This window comes from Neomonachus schauinslandi, chromosome 12 (assembly GCF_002201575.2).
Source record: "Neomonachus schauinslandi chromosome 12, ASM220157v2, whole genome shotgun sequence".
In the NCBI taxonomy this organism is placed as follows: Eukaryota; Metazoa; Chordata; class Mammalia; order Carnivora; family Phocidae; genus Neomonachus; species Neomonachus schauinslandi.
Window position 1 is genome coordinate 18,578,029 of NC_058414.1, and position 26,871 is coordinate 18,604,899.

At 41.2% G+C, this 26,871-nt stretch overlaps 1 protein-coding gene across 1 annotated transcript in view; it reads right to left on the minus strand.

The window, feature by feature from the left end:
• RINT1 (RAD50 interactor 1) overlaps nucleotides 1-25,232 on the minus strand; it is a 31,654-nt gene extending 6,422 nt beyond the window's left edge. The window contains exons 1-11 of the mRNA XM_021682893.2: nucleotides 25,122-25,232; nucleotides 24,630-24,675; nucleotides 18,980-19,164; nucleotides 15,298-15,539; nucleotides 12,241-12,414; nucleotides 11,992-12,141; nucleotides 11,285-11,441; nucleotides 9,755-9,865; nucleotides 9,432-9,657; nucleotides 8,781-8,918; nucleotides 4,484-4,683 (exon numbers count right to left, since the gene is read on the minus strand). Coding sequence (XP_021538568.1) covers nucleotides 4,484-4,683; nucleotides 8,781-8,918; nucleotides 9,432-9,657; nucleotides 9,755-9,865; nucleotides 11,285-11,441; nucleotides 11,992-12,141; nucleotides 12,241-12,414; nucleotides 15,298-15,539; nucleotides 18,980-19,164; nucleotides 24,630-24,675; nucleotides 25,122-25,163 — 1,671 coding nt within the window. The 5' untranslated portion in view covers nucleotides 25,164-25,232. The remainder of the gene's footprint in view (nucleotides 1-4,483; nucleotides 4,684-8,780; nucleotides 8,919-9,431; nucleotides 9,658-9,754; nucleotides 9,866-11,284; nucleotides 11,442-11,991; nucleotides 12,142-12,240; nucleotides 12,415-15,297; nucleotides 15,540-18,979; nucleotides 19,165-24,629; nucleotides 24,676-25,121) is intronic.
• Between the last annotated feature and the right edge of the window lie 1,639 nt (nucleotides 25,233-26,871).

Here is a 26,871-nt window from a genome sequence, read left to right on the forward strand (position 1 = left end):
AAATAATTTTTTTTTAAGATTTTATTTATTTATTCAACAGAGACAGTGAGAGAGTACAAACAGGGGGAGCAGTAGAGGGAGAGGGAGAAACAGACTCCCCGCAGAGCAGGGAGCCCGACATGGGGCTCAATCCCAGGACCCTGAGATCATGACCTGAGCCGAAGGCAGACGCTTAACCAACTGAGCCACCCAGGCATCCCTGGTTAAATAATTTTTGATGTTAAACAGAATTTGTACTATGAAAACATGCAAGGACAAAGAACTCATTCATGATTTGAAGAGTAAGTCTAAATTCAGTTATTATTCTGTTGACAGAAGACCAGTTAATTCAGCATCAGATGATAAATTTCCTAAGGAGAGGGATGATGGCCAATTCATCGTTGTTAACAGACTATGGCACCAAGTAAAGTAGTTAATGATGTTCCACAAATAATTCACTGAAGCTAAAAATCTGGCCTTGAATGAGTCTCTTATTACATCATCTGGCACAAGAATCAGGAATGACAATTTGTTTTATGACAAAGCTTAGCAGAAAATGGAGCAGCGTGGGGGCTGAGTGAAGAAAGCACTTACTGAAATGAGGAAAACACATGAAAGTACACAATGAAAAAATGTATTCTAATTAGGTGACTTTATAAACAGAAATGCATTGATCATTATACTCTACATTATATTCATCCTATGAAATAATTATTTTGTGTCTTATTTTCCTTGCTCAGCAGAATGATATTACATACATGGATTTCAGTTAATGTTTTTGTAGAAAAAAAGCTTTAAATAGTTGTCCCAGCCAGAGTCCAGATTAGAATAAACTATGATTGTGTTTCTCAAGTTTTCATCTTGTTTATATTTGTTACTATTATATTTATTTTTGTTTCCTATTTTTTTGATTTATTACCCTGTATTTAATTAAGATGAAGACTTTTTTGTTTCGTTTGTTCTTTCACAGTAAGGGAACACATTTTCTTCTATATAATGCACTAGCATTATACAATTTTTGTCATAAATTCATAATTTAAAATATACTCTTTTAAATAAAAACTTAAAACAACAACAAAGTAAACAAATAAAATATATTCTTGGTACATTTTCCAGACTCTCTAACTCAGGCATTGAATATTTTTAAATGCCTGTGTTTGACTATATTTCATTTCTCCTTTTATTTTTTATTTTATTGTATTAAGATTTGACAATGTATAGACATTTCATTTACCTTGTCCATCTTTGTGACTCATCTGTACACACTCAAAAATTATGTTTTCTAGTATCCTATGAACTTATCACCAATCCTTAATCAATCTTTCTAATTATTTTACACTGGAATTTTTCAATTCCCACTTTACCTACCACTTTTTATAAGTGGTATTTTTAAGTCTTAGAGTTAAAATTATAGTTGTTTTGTTGTTTTACTTTCCTATTTTCATTTCATGACACAATCATATAATACTTTATAATGTATCTCAGTATAGCTTTTTTACCATTTAATATATATTTCACTGTTTTATGGCCATGTTAATTCTCTGCTAATACTTCCTTCATGAAACCTACTTCATGGGACACACTGGTGAAAACCCAAGCTGATTTCTGTATCCATACAGATGATCATGCAAGAGTGATTCCAAACCCAAGGGCACCCTGTCCAAGGAGTTCCTGGAGACCCTCTGAGATCATTCTAGTATGTAAAATATCCAAAGGAATTAATCTATGTTAAGGCTATAAAGGCTAATTAAGTTTCTTCACTTTTGGCCAGAAGTACATATTGGAAAATCTGGCTACCAAATGCCTTGATAGCCAATATATTCCTTGGATTAATAAAAAAAAGTAAACAGGGCGCTTGGGTGGCTCAGTTGGTTAAGCGACTGCCTTCGGCTCAGGTCATGATCCTGGAGTCCCGGGATCGAGTCCCGCATCGGGCTCCCTGCTCAGCGGGGAGTCTGCTTCTCCCTCTGACCTTCCTCCCTCTCGTGCTCTCTGTCTCTCATTCTCTTTGTCTCAAATAAATAAATAAAAATCTTTAAAAAAATAAATAAATAAAAATAAAAATAAAAAAAGTAAACAGAAATTACTAATTAATAATTATATTTAGGCAGGGGCACCTGGGTGGCTCAGTTTGAGTCCCCACATAGAGATTACATTAAAAAATAAATAAAATAAAAATAATAATATTTGATACCTTTGGGATGCCTTTAAAAGATGCGTAAATACAGGGGCACCTGGGTGGCACAGTCAGTAAGCCGCTAACTCTTGATTTCGGCTTAGGTCATGAATTCAGGGCTGTGAGATGGAGCACGGGGTCTGCGCTCAGCAGGAGTCGGCTTGGGATTCTTTCTCTCCCTCTTCCTCTGCCCCTGCCCCCACTCTCAAGCGTTCGCACACTCTCAAATAAATAAATCTTTAAATTAATTAATTAATTAATTTAGGTGCACCAAATCTGTCAACACACAGAATTGTGTGGAAAAAGGAAAGATAAATAAAATTCTTGGACGTAAAAGGCCTTATAATACTTGCTAACCAGACCCAAGGTTTTGATTTTTTTTAGACTTATTTGAAAGATACCTCTCACTATAAGAAATTAATTTTTTTGGATGATGTGATAATGGTATTGTGGTTATGTTTTTTTTTTTTAAGGAGTTTCTTTTAGAGATACATTTTGAACTACTTATCATGAAATATATCTAAGATCTTCAAAATAATCAACGGTGGGGGATGGAGAAGCTCAAAAAAACAAAATTGGTGGGGTACCTGGGTGGCTCAGTCAGTTAAGTGCCTTTGGCTCAGGTCATGGGGTTCTGGGATTGAGCCCCACATCGGGCTCCCTGCTCAGTGGGGAGCCTGCTTCTCTCCCTCTCCCTGTGCCTACCACTCCCCCTGCTTGTGCTCTCTCTCTGTCAAAGAAATAAAATCTTAAGAAAAAAAGAAAAAAGAAAAAAAAATTGGTGTAAGAAGCTGGGTCATAGGCACATGGGAGTCCCTTTTATTATTCTATTTACTCATGTTTTGTTTCTTTTTTAAAGATTTATTTATTTGAGAGAGAGAGAAAGCAAGAGCACAAGCAGGAGGGGCAGAGGTAGAGAAAGAGAATCCCAAGCCTGATCCAGGGCTCAATCTCACCCGAGATCATGACCTGAGCCAAAACCAAGAGTTGGACGCTTAACCAACTGGGCCACACAGTGCCCTTCTATTTACTCATGTTTTGAAGGCATTCAAAAGGTAGCCAATATTATTATTATTTTATTTATTTTATTTTTTTATGTAATCTCTGTGTGGGGCTCGAACTCAATGACCCCAAGACCAAGAGTCACATTTTCCACCAACTGAGCCAGCCAGGCGCCCCTCAAATGCTATTATTTTATCTTTCTTAAAGTCCTGGATTTTATTGATTTTGACACCATTATTCAACCTTAGCTTTTTCTTTCTTTTTTTTTTTTTTTAAAGATTTTATTTATTTATTTGAGAGAGAGAATGAGAGAGAGAGAGCACATGAGAGGGGGTAGGGTCAGAGGGAGAAGCAGACCCCCTGCCGAGCAAGGAGCCCGATATGGGACTCGATCCCGGGACTCCAGGATCATGACCTGAGCCGAAGGCAGTCGCCCAACCGACTGAGCCACCCAGGCGCCCTAACCTTAGCTTTTTCTGAGATGGCAGTTACCATACATGAATATTTCCCAAGTCCATAGAAGAAAAAGGTTCATAGACAATTATTTCATGAAAAGTTGGCTTTCTTTTCTAATGACTAAAATATTGGGATTATTTAACCATTTGAGACTTAATTGAGAAAAATATGTAATTTAATCATACATTATTTGGCCTAATTGTTATTCTACCTACTGTGTACTTTATGCATGCTATAAATTCAATACTTCAAAAGGTAAAACTGTTAAAACTACTAATCTATTATTTAATATAAAAGCACATTAACCGGGGGCGCCTGGGTGGCTCAGTTGGTTAAGCGACTGCCTTCGGCTCAGGTCATGATCCTGGAGTCCCGGGATCGAGTCCCGCATCGGGCTCCCTGCTCGGGGGGGTCTGCTTCTCCCTCTGACCCTCTTCCCTCTCGTGCTCTCTGTCTCTCATTCTCTCTCTCTCAAATAAATAACTAAAATCTTTAAAAAAAAAAAAAAGGCACATTAACGGAGCACCTGGCTGGCCCAGTCAAAAGAGCATGTAACTCTTTTTTTTTTTTTTTTTTTGAGAGAGAGAGAATGAGACAGAGAGCACATGAGAGGGGGGAGGGTTTGAGGGAGAAGCAGACTCCCTGCCGAGCAGGGAGCCCGATGCGGGACTCGATCCCGGGACTCCAGGATCATGACCTGAGCCGAAGGCAGTCGCTTAACCAACTGAGCCACCCAGGCGCCCGAGCATGTAACTCTTGATCTCAGGGTCATGAGTTCAAGCCCCACGTTGGGTGTAGAGATTAATAAAATAATAATAATAATAAACTTAAAAAATGTTAAAATAAATGAATAAAAGTACATTAACTTACAACATTGTCAGCCCAATCTGCTAGTACTGTTGAGATATAGTTCACGGCATTGAGAATCGCACAGTATCGAAAGCCAAGGGAAGCTCTAGTCTCTTCTTTCATCACCTGAGTTAATCGTATCCTAAAATCATCTACTAAGTCCTTCTGTAACTCCAGGAACTGTAGCTTTCTGGAAGCCGTGGGAAGATTTTTATATCTGTCTGTGGAGAAAGTTAATAAGACATATGAAGGTTTGGGTTCCGTTCATGACACAGTTATAGTTTTCCCTATTGACATTGTTTGGTGCCTTTGTCAAAAAATCTATCAACCGTTCAAGTATGGACCTACTTCTACACTTTATAAGGGTGTGGGTTTCACAAGTATATGTACTTGTCAAAACTCACTGAACTGTATACTTCAGATTGGTGTTTTTCACTGCGTATAAATTACATCTCAAATTTTTTAAGGCATGAGGAGCTTGTAGATGGTGCCTGATTTATTTTTTATTTATTTATTTATTTAAGAATTCACTCATCCATTTGACAGAGAGAGAGCGAGAGAGGGAACACAAGCAGGGGGAGTGGGAGAGGGAGAAGCAGGCTTCCCGCGGAGCAGGGAGCCCAATGCGGGGCTCAATCCCAGGACGCCGGGATCATGACCTGAGCCGAAGGCAGACGCCCAATGACTGAGCCACCCAGGCGCCCCGATGGTGCCTGATTTATGATGGTTCAACTTAAGATTCTGCAAGTTTACGATGGTGCAAAAGCCATACGCATTCATAGAAACTACTTCAGATTTGTTATTTGGCTATTTTCACAGGCTAGCCATCTGGGGTCCAACCCTCTCGTGACCCTGGGCAGTGGAAGCAAGCCACAGCTCTGTCAGCCATGGGACAGTGAGGGCAAACAACCTGTGTGCTCACGGCCATTACAGAATGGCTGCACCCACACAACCATTCTGGGTCTCGCTGTCAGCGCAGTATTCAATAAATTATGAGATAGTCTCTACTTTATTATAAAGTAGGCTTCATGTTAGATGATTTTGCCCAACTAATGGCTAATGTAAGTGTTGTGAGCATATGCAAGGTAGGCTAGGTAAGCCGTGATACTCAGTAGGTTAGGGGTATTAAATGCATTTTTACTAAAAATATTTTCAACTTAGGATAGGTTTATCAGACTATAGCCCCACGTAAGTCAAAGATCTGTATAGACAAAAATCATCCGATTTCTTCCACAAAAAAATGACTTCTTTTTTAACAGGAGGAAGGGGTGCCCAGGTGGCTCAGCTGGTTTTTTTTTTTTAAGATTTTATTTATTTGAGAGAGAGAGAGAGCACAAGCAGGGGGAGCAGCAGGCAAAGGGAGAGGGAGAAGCAGGCTCCCCGCTCAGCAGGGGGAGCCCAATGTGGGGTTCGATCCCAGGACCCTGGGATCATGACCTGAGCCGAAGGCAGACGCCTAACCGACTGAGCCACCCAGGAACCCTGCAAGCGTCTGCCTTTGACTTGGGTCACAATCCCAGGGTCCTGGGATGGAGCCCCAAGTTGGGCTCCATGCTCAGAGGAGAGCCTGCTTCTCTCTCTCCCTCTGCCCCTTTACCCCAAACCCCCCCCCCGGCCCCCGCTCATGCTCTCTCAAATAAATAAAAATCCTGGGACGCCTGGGTGGCTCAGTCAGTTGGGTGTCTGCCTTTGGCTCGGGTCCTGATCCCAGGGTCCTGGGATCGTGTCCCATGTCGGGCTCCCTGCTCAGCGGAGAGTCTGCTTCTCCCTCTGTCTGTTGCTCTCCCTGCCTGTCCTCTCTCTCTGGCAAATAAATAAATAAGATCTTAAAAAAAAATTTAAAAAATATATATATAAAATAAATAAAATGAAGGAAAAACTACAATAGGTTACAAGATTTACACTTAAGAATTTAGGTGAGGGGCTCCTGGTGGCTCAGTTGGTTGAGCATCCAACTCTTGGTTTCAGTTCAGGTTGTGATCTCAGGATTATGAGATCCAGCCCCCATCAGGCTCCATGCTCAGTGCGGAGTCTGCTTGAGACTCTCTCTGTCCCTCTCCTTCTGCCCCTCCTGCTCATGTTCTCTCTCTCAAATAAATAAATAAAATATTAAAAAAAAAAAAAAGAATTCACAGGTGAAATGATGTCTGGTTCTTTACTCCAAGAAAAGAGGATGCCTGGGTGGCTCAGTTAAAATACTCTAAGAAAAGTTGAGGAGAAAAAAATATAAACTTTTTTATTTAAACTTTTAAACTTTAGTACAGATACCTGAGTGTTCATTATATTATATCACTTCTGTGTACATTAAAAAATTTCCCTAATAAAAAGTTTTTTAAAAAACATGAATTTTGGGGTGCCTGAGTGGCTCAGTTGGTTAAGTGGCTGCCTTCGGCTCAGGTCATGATCCCAGGGTCGTGGGATTGAGCCCCACATCAGGCTCCCTGCTCCGTGGGAGGCTTGCTTCTCCCTCTCCCACTCCCCCTGCTTGTGTTCCCTCTCTGGCTGTCTCTCTCTGTCAAATGAATAAATAAAATCTTTTAAATAAATAAACTAATTAAATAAATAAAAAACATGAGTTTTGGGGGACCTGGGTGGCTCAGTTGGTTAAGCGTCTGCCTTTGGCTCAGGTCATGATCCCAGGGTCCTGGAATCGAGCCCTACATCAGGCTCCCTGCTCAGAAGGAGCCTGCTTCTCCCTCTGCCTGCTGCTTCCCCTGCTTGTGTTCTCTGTCTCTCTGTCAAATAAATAAATAAATAAAATCTTTAAAAACAAAAACAAAAACATGAGTTTTTTTAGATTTCTTATGTTTTGGTGTTTTTCATATTCTTCTTACAGTTAAGAATATGGAATTATTTACTGGCTAGGTTGGAATGACATTTCTTCAGGTGACTACACAGGCCCAAGAAATGGACAAGCCAGAGGAGGATGGTGGTATTGAGGGCTCAGGGGCACCTGGAGCACCAGCAAGTCTCCAGTGGGACAATGCAGACGAGTATGGGCCAAACAGGGCTAGAGGCTGCTAGGTCCCCCTTCAGTCAGAACATTCTTGCAGGTAAGAAGAGTTCCTATTACTATTTCAATCCTTAAAGTTACTTTATTATTGTATTCTTCTGCAATCTTTTTATTTATTTATTTATTTGAGAGAGAGCACTAGAGAGAGAGAGCAAGCATGAGTGGGGGGCAGAGGGAGGGGGAGAAGCAGGCTCCCCCTGAGCAAGTAGCCTGATGCGGGACTCAATCCCAGGACCCTGGGATCATGACCTGAGCCAAAGGCAGATGCTTAACCAACTGAGCCACCCAGGTGCCCCTTCTGCAATCTTTTCTATATCAAGGAGAAAAAAACAATATTTAAAAGTCAGGTCAATCTATTGAAGACACTTAAGCTGAATGGAAAGAGAATTCAGGTCATAAAATTAATTCTCATTTAATTATTTTTAGGTAACCATTCAGGAATTTGCCCCTAATATATACCAATGTTTAAGATCTTGAATTATTGGGGCGCCTGGGTGCCTCAGTCGTTGGGCATCTGCCTTCGGCTCAGGTCATGATCCCAGGGTCCTGGGATCGAGCCCCGCATCGGGCTCCCTGCTCTGCGGGAAGCCTTCTTCTCCCTCCCCCACTTCCCCTGCTTGTGTTCCCTCTCTCGCTGTGTCTCTCTCTGTCAAATAAATAAATAAAATCTTTAAAAAAAAAAAAAGATCTTGAATTATTAAAAATCTGAAAGCTAGAATATTGTACTAGAGCTCTACCAAAATAGAAGCTGTATTTGAAGATATTATAACAACCACTATATGATATTAATTTTGTTGAACTACTTAAAAAAGTACCATATGAAGAATCAGTACTTTTAAAACAAAGTTATATCTTTTTTTTTTTTTTTAAGATTTTATTTATTTATTTGACAGAGACACAGCGGGAGAGGGAACACAAGCAGGGGGAGGGGGAGAGGGAGAAGCAGGCTTCCCACAGAGTAGGGAGCCCGATGCGGGGCTCGATCCCAGGACCCTGGGATCATGACCTGAGCCGAAGGCAGACGCTTAATGAATGAGCCAGCCAGGCGTCCCAGAACAAAGTTATATCTTTTTTTTTGTTTTGAAAGATTTTTATTTATTTATTTGAGAGAGAGAATGAGAGAGAGAGAGCATGAGAGGGGGGAGGGTCAGAGGGAGAAGCAGACTCCCTGCCGAGCAGGGAGCCCGATGCGGGACTCGATCCCGGGACTCCAGGATCATGACCTGAGCCGAAGGCAGTCGCTTGACCAACTGAGCCACCCGGGCGTCCCAGAACAAAGTTATATCTTAAAAGACTTCTACTTACCAGTTATCACCAGTAGTAGCGTCATAAAAGTCTCTGCACAATCTGGAACTTTCATCTCATCCACATCGGTGATATCTTTATATTGGGATATCCAGGCAGCTTCTGATGAAAGCATTGAGTCCATTTTTTGAAGAGCAACTGATATGCAGAAAAAAGGAATATGTCAATTAAATAGTTACACTCATTCTTAATTTTCAGCAGATTTTTAGGAATGACTTCCCTGTAAATATAAACAAACCCACAACCTCGTACTGGTTGCACTATATTTAACATGCCTGGTTTAGGGTTGAACAAGATACTTGACTTCTCCCCGCCATCCCTACCCCAAATCTTCAAAATATTTGAAGTGATTAGACAAATTACATCCAACAGCTTCTACCAAGAACTGAAACAGTGTAGTACAATCTGTAGGACAGCTAATACTATGCTCCACCGGCTTGACTGCTGCACTCTGGTAACATGTACCGTGCAAGTGTAAATTCAAGAAAAACTGAAGTTTGATGGGAAGCAAATAAGGCACCTTGGTAAACTCTGACCAAGAAAATTTCAGATGACGCTAGTTTCTACCAGAACTGGTGGAGAAAAACACCAAAAATTAACACCCACAAAAGGAGACAATTCTCCCCACCTGATGGCCACATGAACACTTACACTTTCTCTCCACAGTCAACCATCTCTGAAAACAGGTTTCCTCTGATAGAATATGCATACAATTGGCAAAAGTGCCAGGATAGCCATAAACACTGTGTAGCTCCCTTTCGAACAAAAGCACTTCATCCACCAAATGACAGAAGAGATTGTCATCATAGAGCAGACATGGAATATCAGCAGCTAACTTCTCAAGAACAAGCATCATAAGGCCCCGGGAAAATTCGAGCTGAAAGAAATTTGTAAGCATAAGGTAACGTAGATGACAGGCTATTTGTGGACACATCCAACTCTAAAATTGGAATGCTTAGGACCGAGTCTCTTACCCTAGCACTTACTGAAGTGCCCACTTTGTCTAATATTGGCTGAATCTTCTCGTCCAGAAACTGAGTGTGATTCCCGATCCATATAAGTACTTGAGCCAGGTACCACTCAGGCTAAGGAAAGAAGTAAAACAGTTTGAATTCTTAAGTCATTCCACCTAGAAAGTTACAATTAAAGGGCTCCATTTAACTGTATACACGCAGCACTTACAAAAAAATTAGTTGAAAATTCCTATATGTAAGAATGCAATTTCTACTCTGAACTTTAAGGTCATGTCAGGCTTAATAATCAAATGTTTCCCAATGTCCTCCCAACAAATTCCCAAACGTGGCATAAGTCAATAAACTCATAAATTTACAATACCATATATACTGAAAACGCAGCACTTTGGGGGCGCCTGGGTGGCTCAGTCGGTTAAGTGTCTGCCTTCAGCTCAGGTCATGATCCCAGGGTCCTGTGATCGAGTCCTACATTGGGCTCCCTGCTCAGCGGGGAGTCTGCCTCTCTCTCTCTTAAATAAATAAATAATCTTTAAAAAATAAAATAAAAAATAAAATGTAGCTCTTTGGAAATACGTAAAATGATGAGCATTACAAAGATCTGATGGCCTTTAAATTGGATTTTTTGGCCATAACATTCCAAAATAACTTCTAAACTTGATTTTCTTCTGCTCTCTCTTTTGAAAAGGTAAATTAAGAAAACAAAACAAAACAACACATACCTTAAAACAGGTATAATCATAGAAAAGTAAATGTAAGTAGCAGCTTTTAAAATTGTCCCTAGAGCCGATTCTACAAACCTTACACGTTTTGTTGGGCAGGTATTCAAAAACATTTACTGAGCGGTAAATCCCTGTTGTGTGCTAGATGCTGGAAATACAAACATGAGTAACGGGCATCTGTAATCTCAGGGACTGTATAGTTTAGGCTTGATGACAGAGTAGAACCAAACCACACTTTAGAAAGGAGTCAACATAACTCACAATTTTCTTACCTTTCTTACTGCTTCTCTACAGCTTTAGGTTTATTGCTTTGTCTCACTTACTACTTACTAATTCATTCTATTCTTCTTTCCACCAACACCCCATCCAAAAAAGGGGGAGCCCCATAAATACGAAAGAATAAGCTAAATTTAAGAACCAGGAAAAAAAATGCTGTGGCATTTGTGGGGCACCGTTTACACCTGGGCCCCCATGTTTCACTGTGCAAATTGCTCCTTCGGGTTTCTAAATATATCAGAAAGAGAAGCGGAAGTCAAGAGAGTTGAGTATTAGCTTTTGAACAGATTGTTGATGCTAAAATGATTTATGGCTGTATGGGCAAGACATGCTAATGAGCTAGCGGATTCCAACAACTTCTCAACACAAGTCCGGAAAAAGATCTATTAAGAGCAGTGACAAAACAGGAATTTAGCTCTTTAGGGAAAAAACAGAAATGTGGGTGGAATCAGATTTTAACTTAAACCAGAAAAAGTACAGAACGCTTCACATTTGCTATTAATAAAAACCAAGGACAAGAGTTGAGAAAGCACACCTTGCTTATGACGTTAGTCTGGCGGTTCCCTCTGAAGTGATACCTGAACCTCTTCTGAAGGGGCGTCAGCATGATCTGGAGGGGCAGAATGACAGACGGGGAGGCAGGAAGACAGTATTTTTCTGGAAGTTGTTTTGGCTCAGTAAGTAATTCATCTCTGACATAGTCGAGTCAAGGAAAAAGATAAGTACATATATATGTGTGTATATATACATATATATACGTGATATATTTTTCCAACAAATATATGACACTAAGTAAAATTAACTGTAATACACATAATTTTACGTTACATGATTTCAATAAAAAGTGCACCAAAAATGTTATTAGAATTAATCTCTCTTTCCTAAAATAAAAAATAGTAATAAGGAAGGAAACACATTCAAGTAATCACTTTATTAAAGTAACACGAAGTTACTAAGGTCTCCTCCCAATTGCCATTTTTAATCCCAAGAGACCTACGTGTGATGTAACCTACGTGTCATGTAAACTTGGGTCACAAGTATTTCAGACTGACCCTCCCCCGCCCCACATGCAATTCACTCCGAAGGAGAATAATCCACCACTCCACGGGTATACACAGATCAAGTCCAAACCCAGTACTCCTGTTTGGCTTCTTGGCCACTTTCAAAAAGTTTTACTCTCTAGCCACGAATCCACTCTAGAAAAAAAGCAATTTTAGTAAGTTTTAACTCCAACAAGGATACGAGGTTTGTAGTTTCAGAAGCTGACAAAACAGTGTTTCCAGGTTAGTGTATATCTCAGGGGCACTGGCTGGTCGACTCAAGCCAACAGTTTGAGACTGGGGGGGTGTGATGAAGGGCCAATGAAGTTGGGCCAAAATTTCCTCAAAATCACTGTAACAGTGAAGTAACACACGTGTTTCAGTTAAAATACAACAGTCATCAAATATCCATCTGAAAGCAATTACCATGAAATATGGGTGAATTCCTTACCTTGTAAGTTTGTCCTTGAGAATCTTATGCCAGAATTTAACAGTGGCTCTCATGAAGGCAAGAAGATGAGTACAAGATGATTCCTGAAGCTTGATGTCAAGTTCTGCCATGTATACCAGAGTAGAGGCTGCCTCTGGGACATTATTGGTCATCAGATATTGCTGAATGTTATCGCTGCAAAATGAGGCCAAGCAAACTTCAAAGATAGTTTGTTCAAATAATTCCAAATGCAGAAAAACTGCTTCTCCCTCCTGTTGTATATAAAGTTACATACAAGGAAAAAGGAAGCACCAGCTAGAAGTGGCTTTTTTACCAATGTGGCCGAAGCTTTTAATTTTTCTAAGAAAGCCAGAAATCAAGATTTCCATGTAAAACCAATTAATTAAATTCTTTGAAACCAGCCAAATAGATCCCATCGGCTACCTACCATTTTGCTTATTTGACTTTATAAAGCAAACACTTACTTAAATATTAGATGTTGTGTGTCAACTATACTTCAATAAAAAATGAAAATAAAAAAATTAAAATGAGATGTTTCTTTTGATAAAAAATACATATTATAGGGCACCCGGGTTAAGTATCTGCCTTCGGCTCAGGTCATGATCCCAGGGTCCTGGGATCGAGCCCCACATCGGGCTCCCTGCTCAGTGGGAAGCCTGCTTCTCCCTCTCCCGCTCCCCCTGCTTGTGTTCCTGCTCTCGCTGTGTCTCTCTCTCTGTCAAATAAATAAATAAAATCTTTAAAAAAAAAACCATACATATTCTGGGGGCACCTGGGTGGCTCAGTCAGTTAAGCATCCAACTCTCGATTTAGGCTCAGGTCATAACATCAAAGTCATGAGATGGACCCTGTCAGACTCTGTGCAGGGGTGTGGAGCCTGCTTAAGATTCTCTCCCTCTGCCCCTCCCTGGCTTGCACTCTCTCTCAAATTTTTAAAAAAAATAATATTCCATTGCTTAAACCATCTAAGAATAAGGACAAAAAAACTTTAATTTAAAAAAATTTTTAAAGATTTATTTATTTGAGAGAGAGAGAGTGGAAGAGAGCAATTGGGAGGGGCAGACACAGAGGGAGAGAGAATCTCAAGCAGACTCCCCACTGAGTGCAGAGCTGGACAAGGGGCTTGATCTCAGGACCCTGAGATCATGACCTGAGCAGAAATCAAGAATCAGATGTTCAACTGACTGAGCCACCCAGCTGCCCCAGAACACTGCTCTTTTAAAAAAGAGAGTGCTACAGAATGAAAAGCAATTTAATGTTAGAGAGAATTTAGGAGATGAGGAAAATCTCAGAAGCCCAAAGGAAGCCAGAAATAGAGATTTATCATGGAAGACCTAAAGGAAAGCATGTTATTAAAGAGAAATAGCTGTGCTCTACTTGATTATGAATTTGATTCCTATTTCTAACATGATTTCTAGGCCAAATTTCTCTTTTAAACAATTCCAACATCAGATAAAAGCTATCCATAACCATAGTCCTATTTTAATTAATCTATTACCTTGGCTACTACAAGAGTGAGGCTTTTAAACAATTTATTCTACTTAATAAGGTTATTGCTCCTTATTGGTATTATCTTTCAGAGGAGCAAGGGATGGTGAAATAAAAAGAAGCAAGGTTTAAAACTCGTTTACTGCAAATAATTTATCTACACACGAAGGAGATGGTCTAAAAAGCTTAAACTGATTTCTGGAATCACTGGTAACACCACAATCTTGGGCATATCACTCTTTCTGTAAACGTAAAACTCAGATGCAAACCAAAGATTTTCACACTGTACTGATAGGTAAAATTCTTTTTTTTTTTTTAAGATTTTATTTATTTGACAGAGAGAGGGAGAGAGAGTGAGAGAAGGAACACAAGCTGGGGGAGTGGGAGAGGGTGAAGCAGGCTTCCTGCGGAGCAGGGAGCCTGATGCGGGGCTCGATCCCAGGACCCCGGGATCATGACCTGAGCCAAAGGCAGACACTTAACGACTGAGCCACCAAGGCATGCCCGATAGGTAAAATTCTTTAAAATACTGAGAAACATGCAGGATAAAATGATACCACATTACTCTTTGGAAGACATAACAAAGTATATTAACTGTGATACATTTACAATGGGACATTAAGACTCCTGTATGACCTTTCTTCCTCAAGTCTTCCAGACAACATGAATGGTTGCTGACAGCTTTGGAGCAAGAGTAGTTAAAACAAAGCAGGATGGAACTATGCAGTTTGGAGGGGCTGGGGGACTATATCATGAAACCAAATAATCTGCCAATCTAGGCAAAAATGTTAATTTAGCTTGTCTGAAAGGCAATACCAGACACAGTCAACACCAGTAATACACATTCAATTCACAAAGAAGTATGTACTTCTTTTCCCCCTACCCACAGGTAGCAAAACTCTGTTACATCTAAGAATACTGTGTAGTTTTTGTTAGATGATTTCCATTGGGGGCACCAGGGTGGCTCAGTCAGTTAAGCATCTGTCTTCAGCTCAGGTCATGATCCCACGGCGGGCGGGGGTGGGGGGGCAGTGCACGGGGGTGGGGAGGGGGGTATCCTGAGATGGAGCCCCACATCGGACTCCCTGCTCAGTGGGGAGTCTGCTTCTCCCTCTCTCCCTGCTTGTGTGCTCTCTCTCTCTCTCTCTCTCTCTCGTGTTCTCTCTCAAATAAACATCTTAAAAAAAAAATGATTCAAATTTTAGAGAAAGCAATCCATTTCATCAAGTGACCATGTCTAAAAAGTAAAGAGAATATTACCACACTGAAGAGTTGTTTTATTAATTTGGTTTTATAAAAGTAGTTATCATGTATTCACAACACAACTATAGGACTTAAAATTTTTACTTAGATTACTTTCTTTCAAATGCAAATTAAGCTCCCTGAAAAGTTTATGTTCATTCACAATAAAGGAAAAGAATCATTATCATAATGCTATTTTCATAACAACTGGTAAAATTACATTATTATAATCTTTAATTAACTCAATTATTTAATGGCATGCATACACTCGGTAAGACGAGCCTCAAAGGAAAATAATAATTATGAGAACAAAGAAGCCCTTTTTACCTTAGTTCTTCAATTTGTGAAATCCATTTAAGGTAAGCAAGATGGCGCTCAATCTCTTCAATTTGGTTGATCATGGCCCCAAGATCTTCCATCCAGGGCTGTGCCGTCAGCAAATGGCTGTTAATGGAACTGAAGAGGTGAGTTTCTTGCTCCAGAAACTGATTAAGGAATTGCTTTGATTCTTCTGCATTTTTTAAGGCATTCTGAATTCTTTTAGGGATTTCTGATGAAATCGTAAGTACCTGACCATACCAAAAAAAAAAAAAAGAACAGCAGCAATCAGATACAATTTTCATAACCCTTTTTTTAAACCTATTACCTTCAAAATACATGTTTGTTCTAACAGAATTGAAAATTGTCAATTATAAGCTTCAAAAGAAAGGTGTGATTTCTGCATCCTGTACCCAGCAAACCTAAACACAAAATGCTATATGCGGAGATGGATGGGGAGGAGCCTATCGCCCCAGTAAGCACCTCTGGATCTGCCTTCATGAAGCTCAGCACTTTCAGAGGGTCCAGCCAGAGAATATTTTTATGCTTTATCTACTAAATACTTCCCTTCAAAAACAAATGAAGCTCTGATTCTAAAAGTCTGAGTATCTGTACGTCACAAAAGTTACCCAGGTGATTCTGATTTAAGTCCAGGTTGAGAACCACTGACCTGGTAAGATGATAACCAGGTAATGCCTTGAGATATGGTATTTATTAATTCTTCTTATAGCATATGGAAAAACATATACAAACGTTAGGTATCAATACAATATAAAGACTATTATAGGAGAATTTCAGTTTAATCAAACACTTTGCCCAAGGCCCTGTGCTAGGAATAGACAGATAAAGAAGACATAGCATCTGCCCTAAGGCTCAGTTGGTGTGGAAGAGAAATGGAAGCACATACCTCCTGTATTATGGGGTTAATGCAATAAAAGAGAGATGCTAGGTGTAATGGTGGCTAAGGTAGTGCTTCCCAAACCTGAATGTACGTAGGAATCACCTAGAGATCTGGTATAATGCCAATGTGAACTCATCAGGTCCAAGTAGGGACTGAGATTCCGCGTGTCTAACAAGCTCCCACACTTTGGATATCGAGGTTTTGAGGTGCAAGGCAATTGTGCTGCACCGCTCCTGCACAGACCTTCGCAGGACGGGCGGGAATTTTCTTGGGAACTTCGGAAGGAAAAGGGCATTCCAGGCAAAAGGAACAGCTCAGTCATGATGAGAGAACAGCAAAGAGCCGGGGAAGGCACAGAATACAGTTCAAAAAAACGGAGAAAGAAGAGATGAGTCTAGATGGTAGGGAGAGACGAGATCACAGGAGCATCTTGTGCCGTAGAAGGATGTGGGCTTTTCCCAACAGGCAATGGGAAGCCAGTAAGAGCTTCTTTTTTTCTTTTTGTTCAAGTAGGTTCCATGCCAGCATGGAGCCCAACATGGGGCTTGAACTCATGACCCTGAGATCAAGACGTGAGCTGAGATCAAGAGTCGAATGCTTAACCAACTGAGCCACCCAGGCGCCCCAAGAGATTTTAACAAGGGAATCATTCCATTAGATTTATGATTTAGAACATAAAGTGACAAAATATTATGTTTATTCTCCTATTACTTGCAATAATAAAAACTGGAAACAGCAAAAATGACGACCAACAAGGGCTTGGTCAAATAAATTATATACAGCCATAGTTGAATACCATAAAACCATTACAAAAGAGAGATCTATATACACTGATATGAAAAAAGTAATATATTAATTATAAAAAGTTAAGCTATGGATATTTAAAGTATACATATGCTTACACATACATAAAAGATTTTAACTATGTTTTATATATATTTGCTTATTTACACATAATACAGTTTCTGTAAAGAATACAAATGATAGTTACTGTGGGGAGGGAAGGAAGCAGAAGATGGGCAAACTGCCACCAAGTGCAGGAGAGGCTGCAGCCCTAAACTGGGGTGGTGGCAGCAGGGGTGGCAATGAGGGGACAGACCCAGACACCAGAGATGTGAAGGGGGGCAAAACTCTGATGTCTTGGTGATGGGGTAGTGGAGGCAGGATGAAGGGCAATCTAGGAGGGCTCCTAGGTTTCAGGCCCGAGTGACAGGCAGATGATGGTACCATTTTCCAAGGAAGGGAAGCATTTGAAGAGACAGACATGCTGAATTTAAGCTTCAGTTAGGGACTTCGGCAGAAGCTTCCATGGTCATCAGGGAAACGAGCCTGACTGGGAAGTGGAGATAGACGTGAAGAAAGATGACTTTCTGAGGAAGCCTAACAGTAAAAGGAAGGAATTAACATCTAGTAAAAGATGAGGGGAGGGTTTTTTGTTTGGGTTTAAGGAAAACATGTGTGTGTGTCCCTATGCTGAGGGGACAGGACTGGCTGAGGGGCAGAGGAGCAAACTACAGAAGTGTGAAGCAAGCTCACTCAGGTGGCAGGTAGGATCTGAGGCATGAGGACTGTCTCGCATTGATCCTTTGCTGAATTAAGAAGTACAAATGGCAAATAGGTTTGTGGGATGTGGGGTAGACTGTTCAACGGATCCATGCTAAGTGCTCTTAATTTGTTCTTTTTGGGAAAAGGAAAAGACAGAACGGCCAGATGGGGTAGTTATCTTGGGGCAGAATTCGGAAGAAAAGCGAGGGGAGTGGCAGAGGAGCCGACCTTCCCAGGGGAGGAGCCAGGACGGACTGCCAGGTGGGGCTGAAGACCGCTCGTCTCGTCTGGGCTGGCATCCGTGCTCCCGCTGTGTGATTTCCTCCGAGAGCGCCCAGCACAGACAGCTTGCCTGCAGAGTGGAGGAGGAGGACGGGGCAGGGCCATACTTAAAGAGACTCGTGGTAGACGTGGGGGAAAGACAGGAGCACGGGAGGCCTGAGGTGCTGGGGGTGGGAACACAGGACGACTGACGACCCAGGGCTAACACCAATCAGCCACACACAGTGTGCGGCTCTACCACCACGTGGTAGTTACAGGATGGAAACCTGGCGTCCTTGGCAGACACTCTATTGCAGGTACAGCGAGCCACTTACTTTTTTAAGATTACATTCACTGGGTGTTTTAAAAACTATGTTAAGTAATATGTTCACTGTAAAAAGAAAACACTTGAAGATACAGAAAGATGTGAAGAAAATAAATCACCTGTTAACCCACCACTCAGAAATAACCACTATTATGTTATATTCATTTTCATGTTTTCTCCTTATGAGTGGGTATATACAAAGTTTGGAATGATGGTGTTACAACATTTTTGTATACCATGAAATGACTTAGTTATAGAAGCACTTTAAAAGTCACTGTATGAAAAGCTACTTAAAATGTTAGCTGTCATATTTTTAAGACCCAAATAATATCAGCAGGAACTCTGTCTTTTTTTTTTTTTTTTAGATTTTATTTTTAGGTCATCTCTCCACCCAACATGGGGCTCAGACTCACAACCCTGAGATCAAGAGTCGCACACTCCACCAACTGAACCAGCCAGGCAGCCTCAGGATCTTTCTCTTTTACATAATTCATAAAATATCTAGCACACTGTAAGTCTTAAAACCTATTAAACAGTTTTAAATGATTAGACTATTTGTCACAAGCTATATCTTCAAAATTCCCTATACAATAATGGTTATGTTTATATTATAGTATGTGTATACTTCTGATATTATTTCAATGAGTTTTAATACTTGCCTGTTCTTCTAATTGCATTTTATTTTCTGTCATCTGTTCTATGAGTTTACCAAGTTTCTTTAAAGATTTAAGGTCATTTCCAACTTCCTTTTCTATAAATGCAGACACATAAGAAGGGAGATCACCATTATCTGCATCTTCATTGACTTGTTCATTTCCAACAAGAGCTGTAATATTTATGTCACCTAAAACAAAAGAATAACAATTATTCAACATTACTAAGTACCACAGGGCTAATGGAAATACAAAAGATAATACAAAGCAATATAGCTACCTTCAAAATTTAGTAATTTAAAGAAAACACTATATATGGTATGCATATATATGTTCATGTATATATACTATATACACACACACAAAAATATCAAAATGAATATATATAGTATGTATAGATCTATATGCATATATGTGGATGTTTTGGATTTTTTTTGTACACACACACACACACACAAATACCCAAATGAATAGCTATAAAGCAATCTATCAGTCAAGTACTACAAAACGCTTAGGAGCTGAGGAAATTCAGAGTGAAGGAAAATTCCTGAAGTCTGTCCTAGTAACCATGGGTTTCAACAGATGTTGGCATGACAATGCAGTTACAAGCAGGTATTAAACTTTTCCAGAAGACTTTTATCTTACAAATCTATTTTATTAGTAGAGGGGGAAAAAAGGTCAAATCTTATTTTATTGATGCGGTTTTTATTAAAGTAGTAATATATTTTTAAAATCTGTAAGGAAACAGATAATGTGGTCTAGAATAACACCAAAGGAGGACTCTGGTTTTAAAATGATAAAAAAAAGGAAAAATATTGAAAGATTTCAAGTATATGAAAAAAAATTGAAAGGCTGACCAATGAATAAAAACTCCTTATTATGTAAGAGTAAAAAAGTTTTAGGGGCATCTGGATGGCCCAGTCGGTTGAGTGTCCGACTCTTGGTTTTGGCTCAGGTCATGATCTCAGGGTCGTGAGATCGAGTCCCACATTGGGCTCCATGCTCAGTGAGGAGACTGCTTGAGATTCTCTCTCTCCCTCTGCCCCTCCCCCTGCTCGTGCATGTGCGTGCTCTCTCTCTCTCTAATAAACAATAAATAAATCTTCTTAAAAAAAAGAGTAAAAACGTTTTCAAAGCTTCAAATGCCATTGTACAAAGATGCCCATGTCAGAAAAAGAATAAAAGGAAGTGTGAAAGAAAATACAAATTACTAAGAAAAACTCAAAATGACTGGTGCAACCACTAAGTTGTACCGTCTGAAGTGAGACTCCTTCCATGGCCAATAAACTAGACTTGGACCGACCCACACTGTACTTACTGAATGGACAAAAGCAGGTGACTTGGAACCCTGAGCCATTTCTAGGGAAGAGTGGTAGCAAAGGCAGCAGGGCCTGTGATGAGCAAACCATGCCCAGTGAAAACAGGAACACTGTGTAGCTTTGCTCTCACCCCATTCAGTGGGTCGGATTTCCCAAAGAGCCCATTCCTTATTCTACACTTGAACGCCGATCATTTCCTATCATTTCCAAGTCAGTTTTTCACTCTGCAAGCATCCATACCTTCTTCCACTATCCATGATGCCTTAAATATTAAGCAATTTAAGCTGCCTCTAATTCTTTATGGAATGAAGCAAGATTCAAATACATAAATAATAGATTTTCAATTTTTATTCAAAGAAACAAATTTCTAGTAAACATTTAATCCACTTCACAGGAAATCAAATTCTCTTCCACTGTCCTCAATTTGTGGACCAACAGCACTGCTCCTCTTTTGCAGAGTTCCTCCATCTCTACCTTCCCTGACCGTCTGTGCCAGGCTGGACGTGCCTACACCGCAGGGAAACCTGAAGCCACGGAGGCGTGTTGGCAAAGAAGGTAGGAGTGCCGTGATATGCGGATGCTGCCACAGCTCTTTCTATTCCAGCCCTGCGTGTTAGAGATACTGTTTCCTCTGAAGTGTCTGTTTCATGTGCAGGCTATCCCCTTTTGCTTACTTGTGATATCCTTCTTCCTGGAGAAGGTTAGGAAACTTGGTATTTGAATTATCCCACAGACAGGGCTTAATCTCCCTAGGTTTGAGTAGTACTTACAGATTTTAAAAAAGGTGGGGGGAGCCTGGGTGGCACAGGCGGTTAAGTGTCTGACTCTTGGATTCAGCTCTGGTCGTGATCTTGGGGTTGTGAGAACAAGCCCCACATCGGGCTCCATGCTCAGTGGGGAGTCTGCTTGTCTCTCTCCCACCCCCTCTGCACCCCCCCCCCCGCTTGTGCTCTCTCTCCCTCAAATAAATAAATAAATAAAATCTTTAAAAAAAAAAAGATAATATAAAAATGTAAGATCTCCAGATGAAATAAGTGCTATAAAATAAGGCCCCAGAGAGGGGCGCCTGGGTGGCTCAGTCGTTAAGCGTCTGCCTTCGGCTCAGGTCATGATCCCGGGGTCCCGGGATCGAGTCCCACATCGGGCTCCCTGCTCGGCGGGAAGCCTGCTTCTCCCTCTCCCACTCCCCCTGCTTGTGTTCCTGCTCTCACTGTCTCTCTCTGTCAAATAAATAAAATCTTTTAAAAAATAAATAAATAAATAAGGCCCCAGAGAAAAAGCAGACTTCCTAGAAACCAAACCTTAGAATAAACCTGAACATACAGTGTATTTCTCTACTTCAGGTTTAACTAAAGGATTTGGTCCTCTCTAAACAAACCATTCACAGTGAGTTATAAACAAATTAAAAGCTTGACTGTAGGGGCAACTGGGTGGCTCAGTCATTAAGTGACTGCCTTCCGCTCAGGTCATGATCCCAGCATCCTGGGATCGAGCCCCACATCGGGCTCCCTGCTCAGTGAGGAGCCTGCTTCTCTCTCTCCCACTCCCCCTGCTTGTGTTCCCTCTCTCGCTGTCTCTGTCTGTCAAATAAGTAAATAATATCTTAAAAAAAAAAAGCTTTGATTGTACTAGCATATGTTTAATTACAGAGACTACAGCAATGTCTAAAAAAAAAAAGAAAAGTGTGTGTGCATGAGAGATAAAGCTGGGGGAACAATACAGAGTCTCCTGGGGAGCAATACTGGTTGAACTTCGCCTCTGTTCTTCCTGGAGCTGCCCTTGTAGAACTTGGCTCTTTACCAAAAATGAAGTTTTAAGAAAGCAGCAATTAGAGAAAGGCAAGAGGTTATAATCAGCCTCATTACAAAACTGTTACTTCTGATAAAATGAAAATATGAATATCTAAAAAAAAGATAATGCCTAAATGCAAAATGTAACTGTCAGATATTCAATTATTTATGTAAAGATTTACAGAATAGGGGCGCCTGGGTGGCTCAGTCGGTTAAGCGTCTGCCTTCAGCTCAGGTCATGATCTCAGGGTCCTGGGATCGAGCCCCACATCAGGCTACCTGCTCAGTGAGGAGTCTGCTTCTCCCACTGACCCTCCCCCGTTTCGTGCTCTGTCTCCCTCTCTCACTCTCTTTCTCAAATAAATAAATAAAATCTTTAAAAAAAAAAAAAAAGATTAACAGAACATATACCAATGTGTTTAGGACTGGGAATGTTCCCCAGCTCCCCGAAACCAAATTTTCCTTTGTTCTATTCAACTTATAAGAATTAAAAGCTTGTTTGTATGCTGAGAACCAGTAGCCCACTAGTAAGTAGAAGCAAAACTAGCATAAATCTATGCCTCAACTTCCCAACTATAAATTAAACATTTGCCCAGCTTATACTTAAAGGTTATAAATGGGATTAAAGTCCATGTTTCCTGACTTTCAACCCAATTTTCTTTTTTTTTTTTCTCCTTCAAATATGAGCTGAATTGGCTGGTCTGCATCAAATTTTATTAATACAGAAATCCATCTACCATTATGTACAGGAGTCACAGTGTCCTCTTTTTTTATCTTAAATAAAACAAGTGCATTAAAAATAAAGTGCATTGCGTGGTGCATCTGCAGACACCTATAAGCAGGGCTATGTGCGGAGGGACTGTCTGGTGAATGCTAAGGTTGCTGTAGCTTTGGGAGCAAATTCTATCTTCACCTACTTTTATTTTTTTTTCAATTAAATTTTTTTCACCTACTTTTAAATCATATTCTTTTTTTAATTAGATTTTCTTTTTTTAAAAGATTTTATTTATTTCTTTCAGAGAGAAAGAGAGAGAGTGAACGAGCTCAAGCATGAGCAGGGGGAGGGGCAGAGGGAGAAGCAGACCCCTGCTGAGCAGAGAGCCCAAAGAGGGGCTCGATCCCCAGGATCCCTGGATCATGTCCCGAGCCGAAGGCAGATGCTTAACTGATTGAGTCATCCAGGCGCCACTTTAAATTATATTCTTTTGCCATCACCATTTAAATACAGCACAGTACATTCTTAGTCAAATAATATATTTTTTTAAAGATTCATTTATTCAGTTATTTGAGAGACAGCATGGGACGGGGGAGTGGCAGAGGGAGAAGGAGAAGCAGACTCCCCTCTCAGCAGGGAGCTGAAGGCAGAGGCTTAACCAACTGAGCCACCCAGGTACCCCAAATGATATTCAGTAAGATGACACACCAATGATTTGCGAGGTTTTTATGACTTTCTTCTTCTGTTTTTTGTTATGAGCACTCCTAATTGCAAAGAAGTTGACCAAGCCACCAAAGGAGGGACAAGGACAAAGTCTATAATCTGTGTCTCTCATTCTACTAAATGGCAGCTCAGTAGGCACCAACTTCCAGGCATCTGAATGGGCAAAGGTGGAAAAGGGAAGGGTTTAACGGAAAGATATGCAGTACTCTCCAATCCTTTAACAAAGGAGCTAAGTTGTGGAAGCTATGCCTGTCAAGTGCTATGGACTACTTAGAACTTTCCTTCTGAGGCAGACTGTATCAGCAGGCAATGTTAAGGGCAAGCCTAACTCCTAAAGCCACTGCAGTAATGTGGACACCCTTCCTCCTACCACTATTCATTCTAGACGACTTGCCATGGTCAGAAGAACCAAAAACCCTCTGATGAGATAGCTGTTACATGCCCTTCCCCCTCCTGCCCTAATAAATTTCACTTTAAACGTCCCTGAAGACTCCTTGATTTCCAAAGCCTGCCATGCTTAGCTCATTAAAGTAAAATGACAAATGTCCACATTCCTGACATTCCTGCTCCTGTCCTAGGTAGGAAATGGAGGTATTGACCTTTTCCCTCTTCCTTGTCCAGACCAAGATCCAGGAAATAAGTTATCACTTGTACTCTTCTTCCCAGATCAACTTTTAACAGTAAATTCACCGAAGGTAAAGTACAACTAAGCAATTACCATTTTGACTCTATCATCTCTCCTAGATCATTAGCCCCTCCAAATTCCTGATGCATGATAAGTTGATGCTTCATTAAAATAACAGACAGGCCCCAATTATTCTGAATCCAGTATGAAGGGCAGCCCTCCAGTAAATCCACATCAGTCCCTGCACTAAGTAGGGATCAGGAAGTGCTTATTTCCAAATCATCCCATATTTCAAAATTTTAGAAAGAAAGATACGTATATAATGATCATCAGTACTTAATACTATGCAAGCATATTGTACAAAAAAGAGAGAGAGATTCATCTAAAAGATAACAGGCCAAGGCGCTTCGCTGCAGACCGTGGAGGGCTGAGTTTTGGAGAGATGGCTGGGTAGAGAATGCTAAGGTGTTTCGAGTCTGCTTACTTTTCTCCTCGACGTCCTTCCTTTCGTCAGCACTTTCAGAGCAGCACTAGAAGAACAGGTGTGACGGACACAGTAAGACTAAGGAGATACGGGGAACTCATACAAGATTCGCAGAGGGCATCCACTGGGGCCCCATGAGGTCCCTGGGGCCTCCCTGAGGGGTCAGGGCCATCTGATGCAGGTGGCCCTTGGGACCACCTCTGCCACCTCCCCAGGACGGCTGGAGTTACCGCGCCCAGCTTCCAGGGCCACGTCCCTAGAGAGCTCTATCTGTGTCATGTCACCAGGCTCGCCAGAATTACCGCCTTGGGACCACCTCCCCTGGGAGGTCCGTGCCCCCTCACCGGATTGCAAGGGCTGTCTCCCCCGGGCCTCGGAAATCACGTCCCCAGGCCGCCAGGGCCACCTTACAGACACACTCTCCCTTGGGAGATCTGTGCCACCTCACTGGGTCACCAGTGTCCCTTCCCCGGGTCACCAGGGCCGCCTCACCGGGGCTGCCGGCGCCTCGCCGATCTCGCCGGCCGGGGGCATCCCGCCTCCGCGCGAGTCCTCGGCTCCATGCGCAGCCAGCGTGGCTTGTAGAGTTCGGCGGCGGCCAGCGGCCACACACCCGCTCAGCCTGGGAGACTGTGGGGCTGGGCGCCACCGCTACTTCCCCTCCGTCTCTCTGGTTTCTTCCTCTCTTCCCAGAGAGGCCCTGCCCACGCAGTCGCCAGCCGTGCGCCGTGGCTCCCCCTGCTGGCCGGAGGCCGGCCCGGCCGCTCAGGAAGTGGGCCTTGGCCAAAGACTCTCCGGAGAAAGGAGGTGGGGGGGGCGGTCCTTCTCAACCTCGGAAAAACCTCCACCTCTCTGGGCACTCAGTGGGCCCTTTTTACCTGGAAACTCGTGGCTTTTAGTTTGGAGACGTTTTCTTGAACTTTTTGTTGACGACCATTTCTTCCCTAACCCCTGTTGTTGTTTTCTTTCGGAACTCTTATTTTTCAGATTTTGGATTCCCTGGAGTGGTTCTCTAATTTCTTATTTTTTCTTTCTTATTTTTCACTTCTTTGTCCTTTCCCTTTCATTTACTTCTCCTTTCTCAGGATGCTTCTGGAGGTTGTGCTCTACTAAAATGAGGGACTAAACAAAGGAAAAAGAAGACATAGGATATAGGAAACAGAAAATACAATGCAGGAGAGAAATGAATTGAGAGTCTCAAACAACAGTCATCACCAGACATGGATTGGTGCAGGTCCAGAAGGCTCCAGGAGAGACTCCTTTAGACAGATGAAACTGATAGAACTCCTCACCTATCTAAATCTTGGGAGGCAGATATTGAAAAAATCATTAAAAAGTTTGGACTGGGCTAAGTGATGAGTACTAAATCAAAATAAGATAATTATTAACTGCAGGAAAAACAAAAGGCTGAACAAGAAAAGAGAAATAATCATAGTATACTACTTCACCAAAGATGTAAGTAATGTTTACCTAGTCATAATGAAGTAAACACAAACCTATTTAAAAAGGACAGTATAACTAGATTGAGCAGATAAAGAGATGAGAAGTGTGGTGGGGGTGCGAGAAGGGATGGGGAAAGGAAGAAGAGCTAAATACTCATCTTCCACGTAGTGAAGTCAATAGATAATGCTTAAAAGTGAAAAACTGAGAAATAACTATGTAAACATTTTATTTAGAGAAATGAAGGTAAATAACCAGTTAAAAGAGGCGAAATGGGGACACCTGGGTGGCTCAGTCTGTTAAGTGTCTGACTCTTGATTTTGGCTCAGGTCATGATCTCAGGGTTGTGGGATTGAGCCCCACCTCAGGCTCCACACTCAGTGGGGAGCCTGCCTGGGATTCTCTCTCTCCTTCTCCCTCTGCCCCTCCCCCTCTAAAATAAATAAATAAATCTTTTTTAAAAAAAAGTGAAATGACTGCCTTTGAGGAGGGGAAAATTGGTAAGAGAGGGTTGGGGGTGCAGTCTTTGCTCTTTCATTGCAACTTACAAGATTTCTACCGAATTATTTGACTCTAAATCACAGACATGCATAACTCTGATAAAAATAAATACGTTAAAGGAAAAAAAAAGATTGCTCTAAAACCAAATTTTTGCTTCTGAAGAATTCACTTTCTGGTAAGGGAAATAGAAATGAAAATAAAAAATTTAAGATTGAAAGCAGTAGGCTCAACAACAGAAATGTTTGCAATGACTGAGGGAGCACAGAAAACAATTGACTACCATCTGGGGAGTGGAGAGAGG